The sequence below is a fragment of the Erinaceus europaeus genome, chromosome 16 (genome assembly GCF_950295315.1).
Source record: "Erinaceus europaeus chromosome 16, mEriEur2.1, whole genome shotgun sequence".
NCBI classification, from domain to species: Eukaryota; Metazoa; Chordata; class Mammalia; order Eulipotyphla; family Erinaceidae; genus Erinaceus; species Erinaceus europaeus.
Genome location: NC_080177.1, coordinates 47,683,952 through 47,702,310, shown reverse-complemented (window position 1 = coordinate 47,702,310; position 18,359 = coordinate 47,683,952). Strand labels below are relative to the sequence as shown.

General features: G+C 55.2%; 1 protein-coding gene across 2 annotated transcripts; it reads left to right on the top strand.

The window, feature by feature from the left end:
• Positions 1-1,405: 1,405 nt before the first annotated feature.
• On the top strand, positions 1,406-12,881 carry DLL4 (delta like canonical Notch ligand 4). 2 transcript variants are annotated; one of them, XM_060175086.1, is made up of 12 exons: positions 1,406-1,792; positions 2,264-2,407; positions 2,543-2,812; positions 3,248-3,305; positions 5,102-5,365; positions 5,826-5,886; positions 5,972-6,102; positions 8,545-8,714; positions 8,802-9,021; positions 10,162-10,861; positions 11,362-11,470; positions 11,921-12,881. In XM_060175086.1, the coding sequence occupies exons 2-12, from the start codon at positions 2,342-2,344 to the stop codon at positions 11,924-11,926; spliced, it is 2,055 nt and encodes a 684-aa protein (XP_060031069.1). In that variant the 5' UTR covers positions 1,406-1,792; positions 2,264-2,341; the 3' UTR covers positions 11,927-12,881. The 2 variants fall into 2 exon arrangements, with proteins under 2 accessions (XP_060031069.1, XP_060031070.1); XM_060175087.1 differs by lacking the exons at positions 1,406-1,792; positions 2,264-2,407; positions 2,543-2,812; positions 3,248-3,305 and adding an exon at positions 4,322-4,715.
• Positions 12,882-18,359: the final 5,478 nt, after the last annotated feature.

Here is an 18,359-nt window from a genome sequence, read left to right as displayed (position 1 = left end):
ACCTGCCTGGGGGGAGGGGGGGGCTAGGAGCAGTAGTCAAGGGAACAGGAGCACATGGAGGTGTTGAGTTCCTACAGCCCAGGTGGGTCGGGCCTTGCACCCATCTCCGAGCATCTGCATGGGCAGGGGCTTCAAAATTCAGGCTTCCAAATTTCCCACTGCCTCTGCTCTGCGGAGCGCTGAGAAGGCTCCAAAATGCATGTGAAGCCTTCTAGAATAAGAGCTAGCAGCTAACAGGTGCTGCACACGAGCATTTGCATAGGGTAGGACTTAGCCTTTCCCTTCCCAGGGTCCAAGTTCTAGATCAACGCTTGCAGCTTGCTATTTTTGAAAATAACGTAAATAATGTATTAATAATAATAATATTTGTGTGTGGTCCTTGACCATTCGCAAAATGTTTTAGGGCACCTCGTTGCGGGTGTGGAGAAGAGTGGAGACTGCTTCGATTTTATCATTTTTTTTAAATAAAGAACTTATTTATCAATGCGAGAATGCACACGTGCTGGGGCATCACTGGCATATGCGTTGGTTGCTGGGGATCCAGCCTCATACTTGCAAGTCAAGACACTCTAGCGGCAGCACCACCTCCCAGCTGTAGATTTGCAGATTTATCAATCGTGAGAGGGATTCCGCGAGCCAGTATGCCTGCTTTGCCTGAGCACAGCGTTGGATGAAGGACAAGTTTTGGTGAACTCCAGATGAAACAGGACAGAATTAGGGAAGACCAGCTCTGCGCGGGGTACATTTTGACACCCACCCTAGGCAAGTTTAGTCACCCAAGGAGTCTCGGCAGAGAGGGATGGGGACTCCACCTGGCAGGGTCCCGACCAGCTCTCCCTCGCTGGGGACTGCGGACTCCGCCTGCGCATAACCTACATTAACTCCCGAGAGCAGCCTGGGCCCATCTGCCGGCCCCTGCCCCATCCTGGTACCCCACGCCAACCAGCTCGCGCCAGATGGTGGTAGCCGGGAGGGGTGGCCGTGCGTGGGGGACCTTGGAGCCTGTTCCGCGCCTCGACCCTCCCCCACCCACGCTCCCAACCTGTTTCTCAGGCCCCCGCAACCTCCCCCCCAGTCAAAACATTGGCAGTGCTCAGTACAGGCAGCTGCCGGGGTCCTAGGCGCCCCTCCCTGGGCCGCGCCACGCGTCTCCCCACCACCCCCCGCCCCGATCTTATCGTCGACGACAGCAGCGCGGTGCGGACTAGCCGGCAGCTGAAGCCTCCGGGCCGCAGCCGCCCTCCGCGGGGCTGCCAAACACCTTCGAGACGGGGCGAAGCCGCCCCCCACGCCTGCACCCCGCTTGTGGCCTCTGGGGATGACGCGGGGTTCCAGGAAGGCAGCTGCGCCGCAGGCGCTCGACGTGGGGCCGCAGGGAAGCCGGGCTCAGCTGCCGGGAACGCGCGCGTGCGGCGGCCCCGAGGAGGCGAGCCCCGGCCCCAGCCCTCAGCCGGGCGCCCCCACGGAGCGGCGGACGCAGGCGGGGCGCGGGGGGCCCGGCGGGCGAGGGAGGGCGGAGGCTCATTACCATACAGCTGGGGACGCTCCCCCTGCGCCCCGCGGGACCGCGCGTCGGGCCGGCACACGCCCACCCAGCCCGGGCCCGAGGGAGCGGCGCGGAGGACGCCGCCGGGCGAGGGGCAGCTCCGGCGCGAGATGCGGGCCCAGGCCTCATGCTCCGCCGGGCGCCACGGGGAGGCTTTGCGGAGCTCCGGGCGGGAGGAGAGCCAAGTTCCCCAGCTCTGCTTTCGCTTTCCCGGCCCGGCTCGCTCCACCTGCTCGAGGGCAGCAGGTAAGTGGCACCGTGTGCGGTCTCCCCAGTGTCTCCGCCCCGCGCCCATCCGGGAATCCTCGCGGCCTTCCCGCCCCTCCCCTGTGCCCCCCGCGCCGAGAGTCCCCGCTGCCCCGCGCGCAGGGCTGTGCGCTTCGGCACGCGCGGGCCGACCGGGCCGGGCGGGGGCGGGGACCTGCATCTGACTGGCTGACGGGGAGGGGGCGGCGGGGCGGGGGCCCCTCGGGGCGGCGCCCGGGCTACAGCAGCCGGAGCCGTGAGGGGAGGAGAGTGACGGGCGCGCGGATGGCAGCCGCATATATAAGGGCGGCCGGCGCGCACAGGGGGCAGTAGCGGCGCCAAGCGCAGGTTGGGACGGGGACAGTAGCTCCAGCCGCCCGCAGTGCGCTCGGCTCCTGGATTACCCGCCGCACCGTCGGGGCTGAGCGGGAGGAAAAGCCCGCGCTGAACCCGGCTTCCGCGCACCTCCAGGCGGCCGACTCGCGGACAGGCGGCGTTGCGAGTGAGCGGGCGAGCAAGCAGCGGCGGGTGGCGGGAGCGCCCCAGGGAATGGCACTCCCGTCGGGGCTCGCCTCGAGCTGGGCGCTGCTGCTGCTCGCAGCGCTCTGTCAGCAGGTAACGTCGCGCCCCTCTGCGCCCCTCCGCGCCCCTCCGCGCCCCTCCGCGCCCCTCCGCGCCCCTCCGCGCCCCTCCGCGCCCCTCCGCGCCCCTCCGCTCTGACACCCCCTCCTGCCCCGCCCCGCCCCGCAGCGCGCATTGGGCTCCGGCGTCTTCCAGCTGCAGCTGCAGGAGTTCGCCAACGAGCGCGGCGTGCTAGCCAGCGGGCTCCCGTGCCAGCCGGGCTGCCGCACCTTCTTCCGCGTCTGCCTAAAGCACTTCCAGGCGGTCGTCTCGCCCGGACCCTGCACCTTCGGCAGCGTCTCCACGCCTGTGCTGGGCACCAACTCCTTCGTCCTGCGGGAAGACAACACCCGCGGCGGGCGCAACCTTGTCCAGCTGCCCTTCAACTTCACCTGGCCGGTGAGCATAGGCTGCGAGCCCCGGGTGGGGGTGGGGGTGATGACATCCGAGAGGAGGGGCTACCTCGCCCCAAACCTTGGGCGCTCTCTTTCGATCTCTCCCCGTCCTCTCCCTTATCAGTTCTGCGTCCTGTTATCCTAGTTGTTGAAATCCAGTTTTCAGCCCCCCTCACCCCCGCCCTGTCTTCTACCTCGGATGGCTCACCTGCACCCCGATCTCTCCGCAACCGCACCCCCACCCCCATCCCCACCCCCACCCCGCCGCCTTTGGTTTCTAGACTCCTGCTCTGAGCGCACCCCTGCTCCGCACACCCAGGCGCAGTAACTGGATCTTGCAATTAGACTAATTAAACCCGCTGCCTCAGGGCCCCCCGGCCGGCTCACCTCGCGTCTCTCTGCCCTTCCCCCCCCCCGCCCCCCTCCTGTCGCCTCCCAGGGCACCTTCTCGCTCATCATCGAAGCCTGGCACGCTCCCGGAGACGACCTGCGTCCAGGTGAGTCGCTCATTCCCGGCCACTGGGGGGCGACAGGGCTCAGCGCCGAAGGAGTTAATGGGGTGGGGGGCGCCCCCGCGCTGGCCGCTCCGATTCCGCCCGCTGCCTGGACTCCGAGCACAATTGCGTTTCCTGCGGGTTATTTTTGGCGTGGGAACGCGGGGTGCGCGGCGGTGAGAAAGGCAGAGGCTGCCAGCGCCGCTGACGGGCCCCTTCCTGTATTTTACACCTTTCGCGAATTCCGCTCCTTTGGAAAGGGAATAATGGCTTTGGGATGTTGTTCTGACACAGAGGAAGAGGATATTTCAGCGGCCCAACAATTCTCACCCCGAGAAGGAAAAAGAAGAGTTACCTACCTTCCTACCTTCCAGGGAAGAACCCTTGTGTGGGCACCAGCCTGCCCTTGGCTGCCAGAGGCCTCCCCGGCTGGGACAGCCATACTTTTCTTTTTGATTTCCTTCCAACTGGGTCTTTTTTACCACCCCCTTCGGAACAGTGGAATGTTTTTTTAAAATTTATATTTATTTATTTATTCCCTTTTGTTGCCCTTGTTGTTTTATTGTTGTAGTTTTGATTGTTGTTGTTATTGATATCGTCGTTGTTGGATAGGGCAGAGATAAATGGAGAGAGGAGGGGAAGACAAAGAGGGGGAGAGAAAAATGGACATCTGCAGACCTGCTTCACCGCTTGTGAAACGACTCTCCTGCAGGTGGAGAGCCAGGGGCTCGAACCCGGATTCTTAAGCTGGTCCTTGCACTTTGTGCCACGTGCGTTTAATCCACTGCGCTACCGCCAGACTCCGGGATTTTTTTTCTTTAAAGACTCTTTTTATTTATTAATGAGAGAGTCATAAGAGTTACTGGCACTGTGATCCGGAAGGTGGCGCAATGGATAGAGCACTAAACTCTCAAGCATGAGGTCCTGAGTTCAATTCTCGGCAGCACATGTACCACTGTGATGTCTGGTTCTTTCTCTCCTATCATTCTCATTAATAAATAAAACATTTAAAAAAAGTTACTGAGGGAGTCGGGCTGTAGCGCAGCGGGTTAAGCGCAGGTGGCGCAAAGCACAAGGACTGGCATAAGGATCCCAGTTCGAACCCCGGCTCCCCACCTGCAGGGAAGTCGCTTCACAGGCGGTGAAGCAGGTCTGCAGGTGTCTGTCTTTCTCTCCTCCTCTCTGTCTTCCCCTCCCTCTCTCCATTTCTCTCTGTCCTATCCAACAACGACAACAACAATGATAACTACAACAATAAAACAACAAGGGCAACAAAAGGGAATAAATAAATAAAATAAATTTAAAAAAAAAAAGTTACTGACACATTGCAGTGCTGGAGATCAAACTCAAGACCTCATGCTTGAGAGGCCAATATCTTATCTGCCAAGCCACCTCCTGGGTCACAACATTGAGGTATCTTTTTTATGTATTTGTTTATCTTAATGAGAGAGATACAGAGCAGAAGGTACACACACATACACACACACAAACACACACACACACACATACACCACACAGTACTCATGGCTTCTAGCAATTTTCAGATTAAATCTGGGACTTCAGAGTCTCAGTCATGAAAGTACTTTTGAATAATTATTATACTGTCTCCCCAGCCCAGCAATATGGTATCTTAACAACCTTCCATGATCCTCTTGTGAATAGTATTGGGGTCTCCTCCACATGCACACACTGGGGACTGGTCACTGGGCTCCTGTGTCTACAGGCAGGTGGAGGTCCTCTGGACAGCTGTTGAATGCATCAGTGGCTTGCCCTCCCTGACTGGCCCTCTGTCCCTTCAGAAATGCTGCCTGCGGATGCCCTCATCAGCAAGATGGCCGTCCAGGGCTCCCTTCCTGTGGGCCAGAATTGGCTCCTTGATGAGCAGACCAGCCCCATCTCAAGGCTGCGCTACTCTTACCGGGTAATCTGCAGTGACCACTACTATGGAGACAGCTGCTCACGCCTGTGCAGGGATCGTGACGACCACTTCGGCCACTACAAATGCCAGCCAGATGGCAGTTTGTCATGCCTGCCTGGTTGGACGGGAGAATACTGTGAAGAACGTAAGAGCCAACACCCCCACATGCCTAGCAGGGGGAGGGGGAAGGCCTGAGCAAGCCCAGTGATCCTCTCAGCCATATCCTACCTCCCTCCAGGGCAGGTTGGAAATGACAGCTGGGGGTGCTAAGGGTGGCCTTAGACCCAGGCCATTTCTCTTAGTACTTTTGCCCATTTGTCAAACTCCACAAGGACCACTTATATATGTTATTTATATATTAGAGAACACAAACCAGAGCATCACTCTGGCACTTTGGCCAGGAATCAAACTCAGGACCTCACACTTGAGAGTTCAGTTATTTATCCACTGTGCCACCTCCCACCACTCTCTTCCCTTTTTAAGACTCCTTGGCACCTTGGGGAGGCCCAAGAAACGGGGGGCAGCCTCAAGGTCAGCAGAAAGGAGAATGGGGTCTCTGAGTCTTTGGCTCCCTCACCTCACCAGAATCCATTTCCCTTCTGCAGCCATCTGTCTCTCTGGCTGCCATGAACAGAATGGCTACTGCAGCAAGCCGGCTGAGTGCAGGTGAGTAGGTGACAGGAGGCAGTGAGGGGACACCACCCCCTGCCAGGCCCTCACCTCATCCTCAGTCTTCCCTTTTGTTTCACAGCTGCCGCCCGGGCTGGCAGGGTCCCCTGTGCAATGAGTGCATCCCCCACAATGGCTGTCACCACGGCACCTGCAGCATCCCCTGGGAATGTAACTGTGACGAGGGCTGGGGAGGCCTATTCTGTGACCAAGGTGAGTCAGAGCATAGAGAAGGTGCGGAGAGTCAGGGAGGGAGGACTTAGGGGGGTACCAGGCTTGTCAGCTGGAACCTTCTCCTTGGCAACCACTGGATTGACTGTTCGATTTCCAGGGGCTTGGAACTTTTTAAATGCTTATTTATTTTACTTTTCTTTTTTAAAATTGTCTTTATTTGTTGGGTGGAGACAGTCAGAAATCAAGAGGGGAGGGAGAGATAGGGAGAGAGAGAGACCTGCAGCCCTGCTTCATCACTCGAAAAGCTTTCCTCCTGCAGGTGTGAACCAGGGGCTCAAACCTGGGTCCTTGTGTATTATAACATGTGCGCTTAACCAGGTGCGCCACCACCTGGCCCCTATTTGACACTTATTTATGGTAAGAGCGAGAACCAGAGCATAAGTCCAGCACTTGAGATGCTGGGGGGTTGAACTTAGGACCTCATGCTTAAGAGTTAAACAATTTATCTACTGTGCCACCTCTTGGGCCACTGTTTTAGTTATTTTTCAAAGATTTATTTATGAGAGAGACAGCAAAAGGGAGAAAGGGAGAGAGAGAGAGAGAGAGGGAGAGAGAGAGGGGAAGAGAGGGAGAGGGAGAGCATCACTCTGGCCAGGGATTGAACTCAGGACCTCATGCTTGAGAGTTCAATGCTTGATCTACTGCATCACCATTTGGGGGCTTTTAAGAATATTTATTTATTGGGGGCTGGGTGGTAGCACAGTGGGTTAAGCACTCATGGCATGAAGCAAAAGGATGGTGTGAAGATCCCTGTTCAAACTCCTGACTCCCCACCTGCTGGGGGGTCACTTCACAAGTGGTGAAGCAAGTCTGCAGGTGTCAAACTCTCTCCCCCTCTCTGTCTTCCCCTCATCTCTCAATTTCTCTCTGCCCTATCCAACAACAATAACTGATAACAATAAGGGCAACAAAAATGGCCTCCAGGAGCAGTGGATTTGTAGTATAGGTGTCGAGCCTCAGTGGTAACCCTGGAGGCAAAAAAAAAAAATCTATTTATTAACCTAAGGGAGAGAGAGAAAGGGGGAGGAAGAGAGGGGGAGAGAAAGAGAGAGAGAGAGAGAGAGAGAGAGAGAGAGAGAGAGAGAGAGAGAAACAGAGCTCATGAGATTCGAGGAACAGAACTCAGGACCTCATGCTTTCAAACTCAGGCTCCAGCCACTGTGCCACTTCCCAGGGCCACAAGTATGGGGACTTTTAAGGATATTTATTGGCCTAGAAGGGGAAGGTGGACCTTTCTCTGGGTGTTGGAGAATACAGTGGGTGACAGGTGGGAGGGCTAGAGGCTGCATTTGTGAATCCCAGCAAGGTCAGAGAGAGAGTGATGGCGGGATCAGTTCCTCTTTCTACCCTGTGGTTACCTATTAACCCCTAAGTGTTTGCTTACCTTCGGGGCTGTTTGAGCAGCTTTCCCTTAAGCAGCTGTCTGGTCGGGTGTGCCCACTGGCTGCCCAGGGCTGCAGGCAGGCTGGGCCTCTAGGCAGAGTGACAGCTAACCGACTTCGCCACGGGCAGAGCCATGCCTCCTTATACTGGTGAGGCAGTTTTCCAGATCGCAGGGGGAGGGAGGGACTGGTCACTCTTCTAGTGACAGGGAGCTGCAAGGCCCCAGCTCTGTGAGGTGGGGTTGGAGCCTCTACCCCTTCATCATGGTCGCCAGTTGGAGCAGGTGCCTCAGACTTCCAGGGTCAAGTGGTGAAGCTGCTGCCATAGAGACGCCAGCTCAGCCAGGGTAGGGTGGGCAGAGGGTTTACCAAGACAGACAGGGCTTGTGGAGGCCCTGACTCGCTGGCAGTGAGAGACTGAGGAGTAGCTCCCATGTTCTTTGAGTGTTAGTGTGTGTGTGTGTGTCTGTGTGTGTGTCTGTGTGTGTGTGTGTGTGTGTGTGTCTTCCCCCCTCCCTTCTGTGTGTCTGTCTTTCTCCCCCTTCCCACCCAAACACGCACACCTGGCTCCCGCCTGTCCTTTCTCCCCACACATTCACTCCCAGGGACACAGCTGTATGTTCATCATATGCAAACACAGCCTGAACCATGCCTGTATTTGCTCTGTCTGCTTCTCCCTCCCCTGTCCTTCCTGAATAATAAAACAAAATACCCACACAGCACCCTCTTCTGCTCTGGCCTGGTGGCCCTCTCACCTCCCCTCTGCTATATCTTCTCCACCTGTCAGACATGCCTCCCTCCTTCCAGGCTCAGCTCAGCAGCCCCTCCTCCCTACAGCCTTTTCAGACTTCCTTCTCCTTGACAAAAGGCCCTGCCTGCAGTCTCTTTCTTTTCCTCCATTACCCAGGCTGGGGTGTTTGGACCTGGGAGACTTTGCCATAAGGCCTCATCAAGCCCAATATGGGTTGCAGACTAGCATGGGGTAATGTAGTTGGTAGAGGGTGCTCTCTGCTATGCTTTACAGTTTTGGTCTCCCCAGATCTCAACTACTGTACCCACCACTCCCCATGCAAGAATGGGGCAACATGCTCCAACAGTGGGCAGAGGAGCTACACCTGCACTTGCCGCCCTGGCTACACTGGCATTGACTGTGAGTTGGAGCTCAGCAAGTGTGAGAGCAACCCCTGTCGCAATGGAGGCAGCTGTAAGGTGAGGCCAGTGAGGTGTAGGAGGGAGGGATCTGGTCCCCCAGCCCTCCAGGGCCTGACCTTGGCTAATTTCTGGCTTTCTCTCCAGGACCAGGATGGCAGCTACCGATGCCTGTGCCCCCCAGGCTACTATGGCCGGCACTGTGAGCACAGCACCCTGAGCTGCACCGACTCCCCCTGCTTCAATGGGGGCTCCTGCCAGGAGCGCAGCCAGGGGGCAAGCTATACCTGTGAGTGCCCTCCCAACTTCACCGGCTCCAACTGCGAGAAGAAAGTGGACAGGTGCACTAGCAATCCGTGTGCCAATGGTGCGTCCTGTGGTGTGGTCACCTGGTGGACAGACCCCAGGCTGAGGGCCTGCTGATGAGGGAGGGGCAGGGGTGCAAAGTCTTATCTGAACCCTGCCTGCTCTGGTGGTGAAGGGATCACTTGGCTGGCTGGTGGCCTTGGAAGAGGAGGAGGTCAGAGTGTGTGCAGGTCCTAGGGCAGGGAGTGGTGTACAGCCTGCTGCCTTCTATCTTATTCCACACCAGAGCTCTCTTCTAACTGGGAGACCACATACCCTCCCCCAGGAAGTTCTGGGCGGGAGAACAGGACATTGGAAAGAGCTTGGCACAATGAGGACACACAGAGAGAACAAGAACACACCAGAGCTGCATTCTGGTGCATGTGAGGCCGGGAATCTAGCTCTGGATCTCATGCTTGAGAGCCTAATGCTTTATTTATTGTGCAGCTTCCTAGGCCACAATTCTCCCTACCACAATTCTCCCTCTCCCTCTCCCTCACTAATCGCCAGGGTGATTGTTGTACAAGGAATCCACCTCTTGTCAGTGGCCATTTTTTCTTTTTCTTTTTCTTTTCCTTGATAGCACACAGAGAAACTAAGAGATGAGAAGGAAATAGAAAAGAATAGAGACAGAGAGATACTTGAAGCACTAAGGACCTTAAGATACTAAGCACTTGAAGGACCAGGGGTTTGAACCTGGGTCCTTGTGCATGGTAATGCATGTGCTCCACTGGATATGCCACTGCCTGATCCCAACTCTGTTATCTTTTAAAAAATTAATTAATGAGAGAGAAAAAACAAGAGAACTAGAGTGTCACCCTGGCACATGTAATACCAATGATGGAACTCAGGACCTCATGCTTGAGAGTCTAATAAGGGCTTTATCCACTGCACCACCTCCTGTGCCACAAAGAGCCAGTTTCTTCTTTACAGAATGGGAAGACAAAGTCTACTCTGTTATGTGGTAGTGGAGACTAGATGGCACAAAGATAATCACATCGACTTGCTCACTTACTATGCCCCAAGTGCGTGCTCCTGCCTTCAGGCATTATCTTACCTATCCCTCTGCATTCTCCCATGGAGAGAAAGCACGTAACAAATGGGGAAAGCGAGGAAGCAGGTTCCTGGGCACTGGCTGATTGTGCCCCATGCATACCCACAGGAGGCCAGTGCCTTCTCCGAGGCCCAACTCACCTGTGCCGCTGCCGTCCGGGCTTCACAGGCACCCACTGCGAGCATGCCAGCAGCTGCTCCCACAGCTCCTGCGCCAATGGTGGCACCTGTCATGAATTGGAACATGGGCCAGTATGTACCTGCCCCACTGGCTTCTCTGGCCACCGCTGCGAGGCACGGGTGCCCAGTGGAGCTTGCACCTTGGAGCCCTGCCTCAACGGAGCTACCTGCTACCCCAGCGTCTCTCCAGACAGCTTTGTCTGCAACTGTGCCTATGGCTTTGCGGGCAGCCGCTGTGAATTCCCTGTGAGCCTGCCAGCCAGCTTCCCCTGGGTAGCCGTCTCACTGGGTGTGGGGCTAGTGGTTGTGCTGGTGCTGCTGGGCATGGTAGCTGTAGCCGTGCGACAGCTCCGACTCCGACGTCCAGACGACAGTGGCCGGGAAGCCATGAACAACCTATCAGACTTCCAGAAGGACAACCTGATCCCTGCTGCCCAGCTCAAGAACACTAACCAGAAGAGGGAGCTGGAGGTGGACTGTGGCCTGGACAAGTCCAATTGTGGCAAACAGCAGAATCACACACTGGACTACAATCTGGCCCCAGGCCTTCTGGGCAGGGGTGCCACGCTGGGGAAGTATGTGCACAGTGACAAGAGCTTAGGGGAGAAAGCTCCACTGCGGTTACACAGGTGAGTGGCCAGGGTCTGCAAGGTACTTCCTGGGCATCCCAGGATGGGGGGAAGCTGGCTCCAGGCCTCTGACCCCTTAGAAGCAAATGGGGCGTGTAGGGTAATGCAAAAGACTTTCATGTTTGAGGCAGCAAAGGCCCCACATTTGACCCCCTATACCACTATAAGCCAGAGCTGAGCAGTGGTCTGGTTTAAAGGAAGGGAGGAAGAAAATGGGGTTTTCTCTCTGACAGAAGGGGCCTCCAGTGAGGTTTCTACTAGGGCATCTTTGTCCCCCTAGTCCCCATATTCACCCACTGTCACGGGCTTCCATCTCTGTCTGCTGTGGCATGCCTCCAGTTGTTTCCTCAGGCAAGGTTAGGGGTCCTGTGATTCTTTTGGGGACCCATTCCTCACCACCCCAGGCCACAACTATCCCCAATCACCTCTGCCTGAGGCACTTGGGTCTTGGGGTGCAGGTGGGCACCCCACCCTCACTAACCTGTCTTGTGTTCCCTCAGTGAAAAGCCAGAGTGTCGGATATCAGCGATATGCTCCCCCAGGGACTCCATGTACCAGTCCGTGTGCTTGATATCAGAAGAGAGGAATGAATGTGTCATTGCCACGGAGGTGAGTCCAACCCTGAGTCTCCTGCTTTGGGGGCTGGGAAAGGAGTCTGGTTCCTCTGGACACTGGAGGTCACTCCAGCAGGCTAGTGTTGACTTCCTTCTTAGTGGGCCAGGTTGGGGGGCTCAAAGGTCCCTGCTGGTCCAGTTGCCACAAAGGGTGTGAAACAAGAGCCTGATGGAGAGCCTGGGCTCCCTCTGACTTGTCAGTGCCAGGTTGGGCTGCTATGGCACTTGGCCAGCCCCTAGGTGCTGCTTCCCAGCTGCTGGTAGGTGGGTGAGGGCAGCCAAGGGTGCCCTTCCAGCCCCTTCCATGGCTTCCCTGCATTGGCTGTGTTCTGGAGTACATGGATTAGGCCCGATACTAGCCCCCTCTTCTCCGACAAAGCAGCCTGGGTGGGAATGCTTGTACTCTGGAGTCACGCACACTTTCCTGCTTCCCCCTGTCCCCCAGGTATAAGGCAGGAGCCTCTCCAGGAAACCCCATTTTTGCCGCCGTTGCGGGACCTTCCTTCTGCACTGTTTACATTGCACCCTGGATGGACTTTCCAGATGCAGCGTGCTGCTCCCGGGAGGAAGAGGACCTGGCCTGGGCTGGACAGACTGTGAACCTGCCAAGAGACTTAGTACCCTGCCACAGTGCAGGGTGTCCAATCCGCCTCAGAGTGGCAGTAGTACTGGCCAAGGGACGAGGTCAGGAGAGTAGCCCTTTGGCCCTGGCCTGCCAGCAGTGGCCTTCAGGAGCCAGCTGTGCTCTGGCCTGTTTCCAGAGGGAGTGGCTGTGGCCCAGTGGGGCTTAGAGCTTTAGTGGCCCTCATGGGCATCTGTGTTTCCAAAAGTGCCTTTGACCCAGGCACTGGTCCAAACCAGAAAGGCGAGAGAAAGCTAGCAAGGTTAGAGCTGGTTGTCTGGGGGCCTGAAAGTAGCAGTAGGGAGGCTCCTGGCTGGAGCTGCCCTGCAGGTGAGGTGAGCACTGAAGGGGAGGAGCACTTTCTGCCCCAGTCACCTGACTACTGCTTGTGGGTCTGGCTGGCACCACCTGCCCAAGAGTTTCCAGTTTTTGACTAGGGTGTCTCAGGCTTGTGGGAACAAGGCACTGGGATGCTCAGGGCAGTCCTTTTGCAGGACAGGAGGAGGAATTGGGTGCTGTCACCTCCTAGGCACTTTCCTCCCCACAGTCTGCTCCTGGGTTCTGTCCTTCCACCCCCATGCTCACTACTGCCCCCAGTCCACCCTTGAAGCCCCTTTTCAGAAATCAATAATATGAGTTTTTTTTTGGGGGGCGTAGTCTATTTTGGAGTGTAGTATTTCAGTAATTTAAAAATCAGAAGCACTGACCTTTCTACATTTTATAACATTATTTTGTATATAATGTGTATTTATAATACGGAACAGAAGTGTACAGGAGTTTATTACTTCTTGGGTCCTGTCTCTTGATGGCAAAGTGGGAATCCTAACTTCCCTAATACCCCAGCCAGAACCACCAGGATCTGTACCTGCATGTGGCTTTGGACAGTGGACCGCCTGGCCCCTTCCCCATTTTTAGGGAATCCAGCCTCATCCATGCAGTCCCCAGCCCAGGTTTGCCCCCTGACCTGAACCGATTCCCCTTTCCTCCCCCTCAAGTCTAAAAATGGAGCTTCTTGGGAGAAGGGGGATGGAACTGGGGGGAAAGGGACATACTTATGTATTTTCTGCTCCTGCTGGATGGGGTGGGGGTTGTCCCAGCACTGTGGCCAGATTAGGTCCTCCCTGATGCCACTGAGGGCTTGATAGACACTGACTAGGGTCTAGCATGCACTGGTATGGGTGTGTGTGTTTGGGTATGGGGGGACTCTGTTCTTGCAGTGGGGTGGGAAACCTGAGTCAGGTGTCCAGTCTGCCCAGAGCAGAGCAGCTGGGGCTTGCTTACTAGAGATGCCCTCCACCCCCAGGGTATCTCCAACTGAGGCATCCAGGAGAGAGCAATCCCAGGTTCCACTCTGGGCCTCACTCCTGTAAGATGCAGGGCAGAGCCTCAGGGCACCCCATTTCTGTCTGACTAGAAGTAGCCCCATGGAAGCATAGGATAAGAAATGTTTCCAGCCTGTTTGCAGTTTTCCCAGACACACACACACTGCCTTGCCTGTGGGGAGCCAGCCCCCCCACCAGTTCCCTGACCCATATGCCTGCCTGCCCCAACCTGGCTCTGGTGCCAGGGCTGCAAAAGCCAGTCCTCTGTGCGCTCAGGCCCACATCGCACACAGGCTATCAAACAGGAAGGCATCCAGGGAACGTTCCCACAGCCTGCACAGCCGCTGGGGAAGAACAACACGACCTCACTCTTCCTGCCCAAAATGAAACAGGAAAGCGGCTCCCGGGCTCTGGGGGGCGGGGGAACTGGCCTGGGACACGAAGGCAGATGACGAGGCTCCCATGTGGGGGACAGGTAGGACACCCGCCAGCCTGCACGTCCACACTGCCAAGCTGTGCTGGGCTGCACAGAGTGTTGGAAGGGGCTGACGAGACCCTTGAACAGAGAGCTCAGCACCCAGCTTTCTAGGGGAAGAGAGGCTCCATGCATGGACTTTATTTACTTTTTTCCCTTAAATTATTTATTTATTATTGGATAGAGACAGAAATTGAGAGTGTAGGGGGAGAGACACACATGCAGCCCTGCTTTACCACTGGTGGGGGGGGGGAAGCCAGGTAGGGGCCAGGGGCTTGAAGCTGGGCCCTTGTGCACTGTAATGAGTGTTTAACCAGGTGTGCTACCACCTGACCTCTCTTTATTTACTTCTTAATAAGAAAGAAAGGGGAGAGAAGACCAGAGTACTAGTCCAGCACATTCAGTGCTGGGCATCACACTTGGGACCTCATATTGAGAAGCCAGTGATTTTATCCACTACACCAGATCCTGGGCTTCTCTGTCTATGGACTTGATCTAACAAGCTGTGGGTCATACCAGGCCTCCAGCAACCCTGTACCAGAGGAGCCAGACACCTGGAGTGTAGATAGACCTCCTGCCATCATTCCCAGGCTATCCCCTGAGGGTCCAACTTCTTCTCATGTAGCACCCAGACATTCCTGCTGGAGTGCCTTGGAGTACAGAGACAAGGCCAAATGCTGGTTTGGACCCACTGTGAAGTGCTCTCCCCAGCTTGGCAAACGCCCCAGTTTAATCTGCTTGGTTATTGCTCTGGAGGAGTCATAGTTTAGCAGTTCCTTCACATCCTGAGTCAGTACCCGCTCACAGAGTAAGTCTGACCCCATGGTGACCTCAGCTGAGGACAGCTGCTTTTCCAAAGCCCATTGACTGGAGCCACCTGGAGCTCGCTGGGGGGTGGGGGAGGAGGGAGTCTCGCTCAGCCCTGGTCCTCTCCCCTGAGGGTAGAGAAAGGCACACCGTGCCCCCCGCCCCATGCCAGGTCACCAGAATTAAATCTTGGGGTGGGGGGTGGAGGAGGTGGGTGCGCCCCTCTGCCTGCGGCTGCCTTCCGGGAAGGGGATGCAGTGATTCACCCAGGGCTGTGACTGTCCCTCCCCGGGGAGAGAATGCGCTGGCCAGTCCCTGCGGGCGGGGCACACGGCTTGGCCAGGGCTCCCCGCAGAAAGACAGGTGCGTTCGAAAGCCCCCCCCCCCCCCCCCCCCCCCCGCGCACTGACACCCCTGCTGAACTCTATGGTGATCGGACCTGCAGCCGCGGGGCTGCGGTGCAAGCTAGCCGGCCAGCAGGGGGCACTGTGCTGTCGTCGGGCCTGAGCCGGGAGGCAGAGTCTGCTTGGGGGAGCCGAGTGGGAGGCCCTCCAGGCTCTGAGTACCCCCACCACCACCACCACACACACAAACCCTGTGACTTACTGGGAGAGCTCAGGGCGACGTTTGGCCCCCAACAAGCTTTCAGGCCGTGTCTGCAGGCCTCCTGCTGAAAGAGGGGCGGGGAGGCTCTGAGTGTCGGCCACAGCCCCCTTCCAGGTCGCCTCTCAGAGCCAGGTGGCCTGGGACAAGGCCCGCAGCTCTTGGTGACCCCCGCACCACTGCTGCACCTGTTCAGCGCCAGGTGCGGCCGATAACGCTCAGTCTCTGCCTGGGAAGCGGGGCGCCTCGTTAATGATCTTAACACCGAGGATGATAAGTTGCCGCCTGTAGATTACTTTGTGTGAAACAGTATGTGAGCGGCACTCCCCCCCCCCCCCGCCCCATGCCCTTTAGTGAGCCCTCCCCAGGTCTGTGCCTGCTAATCACTTCCAGGAGTTGGCACTGCCCGGCCCACATCGAGGGACTTCTGGGGGCTTGGGTATGGGGATGAGCCTCCTCGGGTGACAGGGAGGGCTGGCAGAAAGACAGTTGCAGGACTGCACCCCCCCCCCGTGAATTATTTATTAATGAGAAAGAAAACCAGAGCATCACTCTGGCACATGTGATGCCAGGAATCAAACTCCAGACCTTTATGCTTTAGAGTCCAATGCTTTATCCATTGTGCCATATGCTGGACTGCAGGACTTAAATTTGTCTGTTGACATAACATATCACTGGGGCTTGGTGCCTACATTGATTCATTGTCCCCAGTGGGCTTTTAAAGTATATTTTATTTATTTTAATGATAGAAATAGACCAGAGCACTGGTCAGCTCTGGCTTATGGTGGTACTGGGGATTGAATTTGGGAACTCAGAGCCTCAGGCATGAAAGTTATTTGCATAACCATTATATTGTCTCCACAGCCCTCCTTTTTTCTTTTGAGAAACAGCTCTGGAGAGAGAGAGAGAGGCAGGGAGACAGGGAAAGGGAGACACTTGGCAGTAAGAGTTCCACACCTCCGTGAAGCTTTCCTTTTTGCAGTAAGGGACTGGGGGCTTGAACTGGTGATGTGTGTGTGTGTGTGTGTGTGTGTGTGTGTGTGTGTGCTCCATTCGGTGAGCCACCACAAAACCCCAGGATCTCAAATTCTCAATTGTTACCTCCCCCCTGCAGACCTACCACAAGTGGCTTTTGCTAGCCTTTTCCTTGTCCCTGGAGAACTGCACCCTTTAACATTATGGTCAAGAGTGGGCTCAGTCTGCTCCTTTGGGGACTAAAGAAGCTGGCTGAGGCTACAGCCAGACTCAAAGTCACTAGCACCAAGGCAATCTAGATTTATCATAAGGGCTGCTTGGAACCCAAATCTGCCCAGTGTCAGCCTCCCCCTCCCCCGAATGGTTGTCTTCTAAGATCCCTCCTGGCTGGGGTTGGTGGTCTCAGACTGGTCTGTGTGTTTGGCCAGGCCCATCCCACTCAGCAGTCTTTTCCCTTTCATCTTTATCTGGGATTCCCCTCATACTCTTATTTCTAATAAACAGATTTTAGAAGATTCTGGGACCTTCTTCCCATTATCAGCTGGTGTCCCAGCTGTGTCCTTGTGCTCTCTCTTTCTCTCTGAGAGAAAGAAACCACATAATTGAAGTATCCATCAACATGGAGGGGGCCCAACTTGAACCTGGATCACACACATGGCGAATTATCTCAGCTGTTCTCATTCAAAGGCTTCCCTTCTCTAGTTGTTTGTAGGCTTCAAAGTTTGCCCCCACAGGAGGACCCCCTTATTTAATTTTATTGCTGTCTTATTTTCGCCCACCAATTATTGCTGCGGCTTAGTGCCTACATAGCTCCACTATTCCTGGTGACCTCCACCCCCCCTTTTATTTTTTCTTTGCTAGAGTGTGAGGCACACTAAAGAGAGAGGAAGAGGGAGAAGGAAAGGAAAGGGAGGGAGGGAGGGGCAGAGAAAGAGAGTCAAGAGAGAGAGATAACAGTAGCACTGCTTCACTGCTTGAGAAAGTACCCCCTGCAGGTGGGCAGAACCCTTTTGAACAATAATACTATTCCAAACCATGTCCCACCAAGCTGCCTTGTTTCCATGGGGTCTGACAGGACACTCTGATGGGTCTCATGCCACTGAAATACCTTGCATTGTGGTTTCTAGCTTATTCTCAGTATTGCAGCCCCCCAAAACAATACCTTCATCTATCATTGGAATTGGCAGAGACCCCATCACCCTGTCCTTCTATTAGAGCATGTGTCCTTCCCCTTCTATGTAGACTAGGTCAGAGGTCTGAATAACTTAAAGCAAAACAGCATCCAGGGGTCTGCGAGCTGGTGCAGTGACTTGAGCACTGGATTTATAAGCATGAGGTCCCGACCCCTGGCATTACATGTGCCAGAGTAATGCTCTGATTCTCTGTCTTCCTTATTAATAGATATTTTCAAGAGATAGGAGAGAGAGACAGAGAGAGAGAGAGAGAGACCACAGTAATGAAGATCCCTCTAATGTAGTGGAGATCAGGCTTGAACCTGGGTTGTGCACAGGGCAAAACAGATTCACTGTCCAGATGAGCTCTTTTGCTGGTTTTGGCAGCTATTACTTTAACAGCAGATTGTGCGGTATCTTAAAGTTAGAGCAAAGTCACAGTTATGTATATATGAGCCCTGGGAAAATTTGATGGGGTACACAGTTAATTTTATTCGTAGATTTTCTCTAAGTTTGGAAACCCTAATCCAATTTTCTAGCTGTATTCTTAACTCTGACATCATCTTCCTGGACAGTATTTTTTTCCAACTACATGTTTGGTATCAAACTCAAGCAAAAACTACAAAAGTCATAGCCCCCTAGGAACTTACCTAAAATAGACTTCCTAGCTTTTTCTACCCTGAGATTCATATTCTCATTTGCTCTATTCCTATTTCATTGGTTACTGTTCATTAACCATTTTGACCTGCTTTATATCTTACAACCTTTCAGCCACCAAGTTGCAGATGTTATCATGATTCCATCCTGACTTTCCTGAGTAGACAACCTCACCAATGTATCCTGGAACTTCACTGCTCCAGAGCCCTACCCCACTAGGTAAAGACAAAAACAGGCTGGGGCTTTGGATC